The sequence below is a fragment of the Bidens hawaiensis genome, unplaced genomic scaffold (genome assembly GCF_021521415.1).
Source record: "Bidens hawaiensis isolate Kalapana, Puna unplaced genomic scaffold, B.hawaiensis_p1.1 tig00033910_1, whole genome shotgun sequence".
Lineage (NCBI taxonomy): Eukaryota > Viridiplantae > Streptophyta > Magnoliopsida > Asterales > Asteraceae > Bidens > Bidens hawaiensis.
The window spans coordinates 43,919-53,154 of NW_027495850.1; the positions used below are offsets into that span (position 1 = coordinate 43,919).

Consider the following 9,236-nt stretch of genomic DNA (forward strand, 5'->3'; position numbering starts at 1 on the left):
TGACGGGTTGAAATGAGCAACCCGACCCCGACCCGTATTATTATTCATGTCAAGGATTTCAACCACTGTACCACACACACACATACACAAACTTGTGTTGATCCGAACACGATCCGTTTAACCTATTATTAAAAGAAGATTAAAAACAAAATTGATATAATTTAGAGTAAATGAGTAAATTTGAATAAACTTTTTTTGAAAATTATTAAAAATAAAAATATAGTTATTAAAGTTATTTTAAAATATGATAAAATGGCAAAAGACGTCTTTTATGTTTGATATGATATTCAGTAGACGTCATTTATTGAAACAAATAGCAGAAAACATAATTCATGTTTGAAATCCATTTCACGTTAAGTTTTTTGGCACTAACCCAGCTAACAATTTTCGTTAAATTTGATCATGTGCAAGACACATGAGAGTAGCTTTGCACGTGCCATTTTTTTTTATAAAGTTCATTTAAAAAAAATCATTTTGTTTTATAAATAAAATCAATTTATTTACATATAGTATAAATACAAGTATAGATGTAATTATTTTTTTACTTGTAATTTTATAATTTGGAGAACCCCGTATGTTACACGGGTTCTAAAACGAGTTGAATTCAATATAATGAAAAGAAAGCGTATAATTTATTAATTTGAAAGTGAAATCTAAAAAGGAGACATTAATAAAATAAACAAGGACTATTATGCAATTCACTCAAGTAGTTGGAGAAAGTAAAAAGTAAAGGAAAGAGGGTCCGTTTATTTATTCGCTATTAAGGGTTTGAAAGAAAGATCAACAAATTGAAATTGAAATTGAAATTGAAATTGAAATAAAGATCAAAATCATCATTCAAGCAGTAAGTCAGTCATCCGGTGGCGATGGATGAGCTGCAAGTATCACCTGCCGATCCGCACGGAGGAGTAAGTCCAGGTAAGGATCAGCAGGCTGCAGGTGTTGGCATTCTCTTGCAGATTATGATGCTCGTCCTCTCCTTCATCCTTGGTCATGTCTTACGCCGTCACAGGTTCTATTATCTTCCTGAAGCTAGCGCTTCTCTCTTGATCGGTAATTATTTTCATCCAATCTCATTTCTTATGTTTATATCTCTACTCCACTGTATTCACTTATAATTTGCTAGGGCTAATTGTTGGCGGACTTGCCAATATTTCCAATACCGAAACTAGTATCAGGTTCTCTCTGTTATTCATTTTAGACTTTTACTCATCCTTCATATTTAGACCATTCACGCTGGAGCCAATGTATCCGTACTTTTACTTTCTGTCAGGGTTGTAGAACTCGCTAGGGTAAGGACCGGCGGTTAATTGGGATTAATCGGATTGGAATTTATACGTAACTTTTCAAACACAAACACACATATTTCAAGTTTTATATATACATGCTTCATTCAGAGGCTAGGCGTGATTTTTACAACCATGCTTTTTATATAATATAGAGGAGAAAACATTATACAAAATAACAATAGCACGTTACACCGATGCATGGGATTCTTTATAATAAAGAGAAAAAAATTATAGAAAACGAAAGTACACCTTTATATATAAAGGCTCATATTCAACCCTTAATTTTTTTTTGTGAGTGCATATAAAAGAGGAAAATTATAAAGTAAGTGTTTGGGAGTGAAATAGAGATAGAGATGGAGAGTTTGATATGGAAGGTTTTTGAAAAATAAATAAATTTTTTAAGAAACAATTGTGTTGTTTAGTTAAGTTATAGAGATGGAGATGGAGATGGACATGGAGGCTTCAATGTGAATGCTCTAAAACCTAATTTGCTGAAGGTGCTGATATTAACTGGTTCAATTTGATTATCTTTGCTCTGATGCAGGGCCTGGTTTAATTTCCATGAGGAGTTTTTCTTCCTGTTTTTGTTGCCTCCCATCATATTATATCCTTGCTCAGTTTTTTAGTTGCTTTTTGTTTTTTATTGTTTTTTTTTTCTTGATGAAGTTAGTGGAAGGTTTAGCCCAATTGTTTCTCTTGACCATTTTTTTGTACCCAATCAGGATTCAGTTTAGCGCCTGTAAGTTATCCGACTTTTGACCACATTCTGTTATCAAATTATGTGTATTAAGTTATTAACTGTTCTTTTTTTAATTCTTCAGAAACCATTCTTTTCAAACTTTGGAGCCATTGTGACATTTGCAATTTTGGGAACGTTTATTGCTGCAATTGTTACAGGTCTTCTGGTGTGAGTATTATTTTTTACCAGTAATATAGTTTCCGTGTATAGTATATAAAAATTGTTAATTGTCTCCGCAAATTCTGACAGCTTTGCATGTGATGTTACAGGTACCTTGGTGGTGTACTGTATCTCATGTACAGACTTCCATTGGTTGAGTGCTTGATGTTTGGTGCCGTTATTTCAGCAACGGATCCTGTCACAGTTCTCTCCATTTTTCAGGTTTGAATTGGTTTAAAGTAAACTGCTTTGTCCATTGATTTTATGTTCTCATCTATCAGTATTGATCTAGAAGAATAAGTCAGTGGGGGTGACTTATTTTCTTTTCTTTTAAAGACGGAGAAATCATCAAGGGCCGTTAGCATAGAATACTAGAATAATAAATGAATATTCAGATGCTTTAGAAGGGTGGTGATTTGCGTATTCAATCCTAGGGGCTCAAATGAATTAGATATTGAAGATAAGTTAGTTTATGAGATTTAATTATATGTGATTAATGCACAATCAAACAGTAAAAATCTATTTTTTAGTATGGCGTCACTTAATGACTAATGAGAAATGTTTATGATATGAGGTGGGAGATAAGTTTTTGCAAACTTCATATGGATATATCTAATAGGTTCTAGGATGTTACGCGTTTTTGAATCTCTTTTAAGCAGTTTTATCTCAACTAGATTGCAAAGACTGTTAGGAGCTGTTTTAGTCTGCATGCACAATGCTTCATTTTTCTGCTGTCAATGTTCCTTCACCAAATTCTCTGATAGTTCATTGTAAACTGTGAATTGTGAATGAACCTGGACTGCTACAGTTCTACTTAATGGTCTGAATATGCTTTTTACATGTGAAATTTACTTGTTTGCCTCAATTGATCTTCATTAAACCATCTTTATCTAATTTTAAGTTCTTTAATAGTCTGCCTGTTTTCCAATTGTATATGACCATATCTATTACCTTAGGAGCTTGGCACAGACATGAATCTCTACGCACTAGTGTTTGGTGAATCGGTTTTAAATGACGCGGTAAGTTTGGTTCGAATTTCAGTTATCCTACTTCCATATTGAGTCGAGATATCTATACTTGCACTGAACTTTTTTGTATCGGTGTGTGTTCTTTTGGTTGTTGCAAAAATCGCAGATGGCAATTTCCCTTTATAGGTTTGTATAAATCCAGTGCTATTTTTAATATACAATGGGGCACATTATATTTATATAATATGAAAAGATTAACACATAACGTGGCTGTAATTCATTTGTGCAGGACAATGTCATTGGTGAAGAACAATTCATCTGGACAAAATTTCTTCTTGATAGTCGTCAGGTTTCTTGAGACCTTTGTTGGTTCCATGTCAGCAGGTCAGTTAATGTAGCTTATGCTTTTGCTGATGCAAACAGTTGTTGTATGTTTTGCCTGTTTCTTTTTTTTCATTGTTAAGAAGATGTAGTTTTAATATTGTTTTGACAAGGTTATAAGATCAAAAGATTAAGAAAGCCTTGTGGTAAGTCTTTGATGAACTAATAAAAATCATAAAAAACCGTCTCATTGAAAGAATCTTTGCAAGTGCTTATAATGAGTTGTAGAAAGATAAAACAAAGTGAAGCTTTCAACTGTAGAGCTGAAGTATTGTCATGGAAGAGTCAAAGGGGTGTTAATATGTGTGTATCATTTGAACATTTGTGCTTATGTGAAAAGGTAACATGGTGATAAACTGATTGATTAATATGCATTTGATTGAAAATGTGGAACATAATCAAACTTCTGCAAATGTCGATGGCAGTCTATATCTACAAACCTAGCTTAATAGTTAATACTTATGAGTGATAGTAGAAAATTAATAACCAGATTCTTGTAACAGTTATTCTTGCCATGTAAGAATTAGTCTTATTTATTATTCTGGCTGAAAAATGAATCCTGTAAAATACAATATGGGCTTTGATTCTCAGACCTGGCAAGCAATACTTAAGAAACTGAATGGTAACTGTATATATCAGTGTTAAATGTATCTATCACATCGATACAAAATTTATCCAGGAATGTCCCTCGTTTATCAATATGGCTTTCTTATTTGTTAAGATTACTCATTTCGATGTCATTGCATGACAGGTGTTGGAGTTGGATTCACATCTGCTTTGATATCCTTTTTGTAGTGATTATTCATATGAAGTTAATTACATTTCCATCTTCTTCTTTGTTGTTGTAAAACCTTAACTGCACGAACCTGTTTAAGTATGCAGGCTTGGACATTGATAAGTAAGTACCTACCATCTTGAAATTTCTATTTTTCTGTTTCACCTTAAACCTGTACAGCTGTACTAACTGTGTGTAACATATTATGCATCATTTTCAGTCTACAGAACTTGGAATGCTGCCTGTTTGTTCTTTTTCCATACTTCTCGTAAGCTCAGTACATATTATCTACTTTTATCTAGTTGTATCATATACATGTGCTCTCCTTTTTTGATCTGTGACCCACAATCTTAATTTCAGTTACATGCTGGCAGAAGGGCTTGGCTTATCTGGCATTGTGTCAATTTTGTTCACTGGAATGGTTAGTGAATATATGGTTTTGATTTTGTTATGTTTTATCTCATTTTAAATAATTTCTAAACAGTTTTTGCGTTTTGGTCTAGGTTATGAAGCATTATTCCTTCTCAAACTTGTCAGAGAATTCTCAGAAATTTGTGTCTGCTTTTTTTCATTTGATATCATCTTTAGCTGAGACATTCGTGTAAGGGTGCTTCTTTTATTTTTATTTTTTTTCAAATGTTTAAGATTCTTATCATTGATAACAATTATTTATTTTCTTGGTTTTTCTGCAGATTCATATACATGGGTTTTGATATTGCTATGGAACAGCATAGCTGGTCCCACATTGGATTCATCTTTTTTTCTATTGTATCCTTGAAATGTTAATTATAATGTCGTTAGTTTATATGGTTCTTTGAAGCAGATTAGACCTTTTCTTAACTTGTGCCTTGATTGTATCAGATATTCATCGGATTAGCCAGGTATGCAAAATTTATTCATTCGAGCAGTGTTTTATTTGATTTGGTAATACTTTTATAGTAAGACTATATACTGATTGAATTTATGACATGTGAAGGGCTGCAAATGTATTCACATGTGCATATTTGTTGAACTTAGTTCGACCTGCACAGCGACAAATACCCGTGAAACACCAGAAAGCACTTTGGTACAGTGGTAAGCTGATGCAAGTTTCAGATTTGACAGTTTATAACGAACTTAAAAAAACTGATTTATTTTGTTGACTCAGGACTTAGAGGAGCTATGGCTTTTGCTCTTGCTTTGCAATCAGTTCATGATCTTCCCGAGGGACACGGTCAGACAATATTTACTGCAACCACGGCAATAGTCGTTTTAACGGTAGGTAAACTAACTTATTTCATATATATTATTAGTGCCTTTTATTACTTCAGTTCACCTGAAAAAGAGCACTGATTTATATAATACAGTTAATGAAACATATAATAAAACCAGAAAATGATGATACAAAACATGTATATATTAAATCTTAAATCTTAATTCTTAGTAGTGGAATGGCTCCATATGCCCACAAAAAGTTATACCAACTAGATAGATTAGTGTAAAGTATAAAATTTTGAATCATTCACTCTCTTTTAGTGCATTACTTACTCAAGTTTGCAACTACTCTAAAGTACTAAACTTAACACGCAATCAAATTACCTTGTAAGCACTTTATGATCTTTTTGTCATCATCATCATCATCATCATCATCATCATCATCATCATCGTACTCAGTATATCCCACCAATAGCAAAGCTATAGTAGGGTCTGAGGAGGGTAAGATGTAGACAGCCTTACCTCTACCACATAAGGATAGGGAGGCTGCTTCCGGTGAGACCCCCGGCTCGATAGTAGTTTTGCATCAAGCCTTGGACATAAGGCACATAGCACTCAATCATCGGGACACCGGCTGATCGGTGCATGTACCCTTGTCATTCGGCTATCAACGCCACTACATGATGCCTGATTAACCGTCCGTCACTTTTAACGTTATTTTCACGAGATTAGTAAAATAACGTCAAAATTAGTGCAATTTCACTTTTGCCCACCCGAGGGTTCACACATATATACATATATACATCACTTTATGATCTTTTTGTGACAATGTTTATTTCATGTACCTTGTAAGCAACTGTTAAGATCTGTTTCTAACATGGTATTTAAATAATGTAGGTCTTGCTTATCGGTGGCTCAACCGGTACTATGCTTGAAGCCTTACATGTTGTAGGAGATGAGCCCCACTTGACTGATGTGAGTAGAATTTTCCGTTTTTCCCTTATAAACTAATATCTCTATAGATTTTCTTTACCTTTTAACTGTTTTTCTTCTTTTGGATGCAGAACTTTGAAGCTAACAACGGTTACGCGACTCCTTATGACGATGAAGAGTCGTCAACATCATCTGGGAACAGACTAAAGATGAGACTTAAAGAATTTCATAAAAGGTTTGTAAACATCTCATTTATTTTATCACTTTCACATCCTTTTTTAATTTTTTATTTACATTTTTGTGTTTCTTGGAAACAGTGCTGCATCTTTCAGGGCATTAGATAGGAACTACCTTACTCCATTCTTCACAACTCAATCCAGAGACAGGGACGACAGTGATGATAGTCATGGTAAATAAACACGTATATATTTTATAGTTATTGTCAATTGTTATAATATTGTTGCAATATGCTGTTGATGTTTTACCTAACAATTTTTTGATGGTCAGCTGAAGATTCGTTACTGAGGTCTAGAAGAGAAGGTTTCCACTAGCAGAATTCTTATATATCTGAGATGGAATGAAGTAAACTGAATGACGAATGACCAAAAATTGTTAAGTGTAGGCAGTTAAGGTACGATACAGTTGCTAGTATACTTGTGTAAATGATGAAAGTAGATGAAGAAGGGAGTTGGAAATGTTATTTACTTGTTTTGACTATAAGTTGCATTGTTTTTATGAAAAGTACACTGTCAAACAAACCTTACGACTAATATGTAAAATCGATAACATGTAAGAAACACTATAAACCCGTTCATTTATAAGGCTAATATATTGGTCAGCCAGTTAAGAGATACCGAAAAATGGCGAGCCTTAATGCTGGTGTTGCATATGGACAGATTTTGCTACAAATAAACCAATCTCTCTTTCTCTCTCTATAAAAAAAACTAATTTGACTGTTCTTACTAGTTTTCATTATTGTAAATATAAGTTTAAAATGTATATGCAAAACTGTTTTACTTAAAAGTTACGTCACATTATATTATATATCATCAAGAGAGTAGACACGACCAAATATTAGTTGTGGTTCTAGACTATTGGTGTAGAAGATTAGGTGTTGATTGCTTTTGCCATATACAATTTCATCTACAGTATTGTCTGTGACTTTGAAGGACTATGGACCGTCACGAATGGTTTGTGACTACGGACTGCTTGTTTCTCTCTCCCCGCCTTCTCTCTTCCATGTCGGTCTTGTGATGGAAAAGTACAAGACGTGGGTGGTTTATAATGTCGATCTTGTGATGAAAATGTACAAGATGTAGGTTGAATACAATTAATGGTTGTGTTAATGATTGCGTCCTATGTCTCTCGGCTCTTCATCGAGTTTGAAATCATTGCTGCCTCCACTTTGTGATCTAAAGTTTTGGTTATGTGTTAATGATTGCGTCCAATGTCTCTCGGCTCTTCATCGAGTTTAGACATAAACCTTAATGATGTTTTGTATAAAAGTTTTGTTAAGCTTATTAGTGTACCTTATTCTAAATGATAACACATCCATTAGTTAGGATATTATATAACTATTAAAAGTCAAATGGTAGTTATCTCACATAAAAGCACTATTCATAAGGTTTAATATTATTTTTATAAAAGTTAGTTACTCTCGTCATCATTGCTAACCTACTTTAGTACATTTTATATATTAATTTGTTTATTTGCTAAAAGCCAAAAAATAATGTGTGCATGTACATACATATGTTTGTTTAATTAACTGTACACTCAGACGTAATACCCACCACGAAGCGTGGGATCGTTTACTAGTTTAGTTCAAATAAGAATACACATTTAATTTGCAAAATATTGCGTCCTAACCCGAACCAAAGCAAAAAATATGTAATCAAGTTGATAAATATACAAACACCAATATTGGTAACCCGTAAAAAAATCTTTTGCGACCGCAACCGACCGAGCCGCTTTACGAGCCTAAACAAGTTTAAATTTTTATATAATTTTTTGTTAAGCATATTGGATATATGCAATTTCGTAAATGAAATTGGGTGAAAGTCCGATAAAAAGGACGTTGCTTATATCAATAGTTGAAGAGGTAGGTCCCAGCAGAACCCAGTTGGTCCCGCAAGACTCACCTTGAACAGGGACGTCGGCGCAAAGACCATCTGCTCCCGCAGGACCCACCATGCTCATAGAACCTTACGCGCAGTACGCAAGCTGTACACGCAGGGAAAGCCTCCCAATGGTGAAGTACCCCGCCTGTTCCCGCAGTTGCGGATACAAGCCATCAGGGAAGGCTACCCGCAGACAGCAGGGCTACACGCACAAGACAATAGATACTTCAGTAGTCACATGAAGGAATGAGCAAGGCAGGAACAATCCCGCCTAAATGAGCCAGTCTGTATGATTCTGAAAGATCTTTTGTACTATACCTACCAAGGTATGGATAGGACAGACGATCTGACCAGAACAACCCATGAGCCAATCACAGGGTGACAGCTCACCGACAACAGTGCGAGGAGCACCCTCTAGTACTGTTTGTCACTATTAGCCGCTGCCTACTCACCAACCCTTACTGTGGGACATGCGCAGCCTACAGTTGGTGGAATAGTGTTACTATTGGCCGTAACCTTTTCACCAACCAGCATGGCCTGCGTACAATCCACAGTAGGTGGGACGTGCATAATCTACAGTTGGTGGAATAGTGCAGCCGACTTTGTCACTGTTGGCCGTAACCTACCCACCAACCAGTATGGCCTGTGCATAGTCCACTGTTGGTAGAACAGGAATACTAT

General features: G+C 34.8%; 1 protein-coding gene across 1 annotated transcript; it reads left to right on the plus strand.

Annotated features, from left to right (window-relative positions):
- Positions 1 to 841: 841 nt before the first annotated feature.
- Positions 842 to 7,345, plus strand: LOC143585597 (sodium/hydrogen exchanger 6-like). The gene is made up of 22 exons (XM_077067353.1): positions 842 to 1,053; positions 1,127 to 1,178; positions 1,834 to 1,893; positions 2,004 to 2,028; positions 2,111 to 2,196; positions 2,298 to 2,409; positions 3,144 to 3,206; positions 3,322 to 3,341; positions 3,445 to 3,539; positions 4,288 to 4,316; positions 4,403 to 4,434; positions 4,532 to 4,579; positions 4,672 to 4,732; positions 4,815 to 4,912; positions 5,004 to 5,079; positions 5,173 to 5,192; positions 5,288 to 5,385; positions 5,459 to 5,568; positions 6,403 to 6,480; positions 6,570 to 6,673; positions 6,756 to 6,847; positions 6,946 to 7,345. Exons 1-22 carry the CDS (start codon positions 867 to 869, stop codon positions 6,987 to 6,989), a joined length of 1,590 nt encoding a protein of 529 aa, XP_076923468.1. The 5' UTR covers positions 842 to 866; the 3' UTR covers positions 6,990 to 7,345.
- Positions 7,346 to 9,236: the final 1,891 nt, after the last annotated feature.

Bases quoted from the DNA above. Each gene is read 5' to 3' on its own strand.
- LOC143585597 (XM_077067353.1), top strand. From the start codon at position 867: ATGGATGAGCTGCAAGTATCACCTGCCGATCCGCACGGAGGAGTAAGT. The intron at 4,317-4,402 runs ATATCCTTTTTG...AACTGCACGAAC, and splicing joins TTGGATTCACATCTGCTTTG to CTGTTTAAGTATGCAGGCTT. The intron at 5,386-5,458 runs GTAAGCTGATGC...TTGTTGACTCAG, and splicing joins GAAAGCACTTTGGTACAGTG to GACTTAGAGGAGCTATGGCT.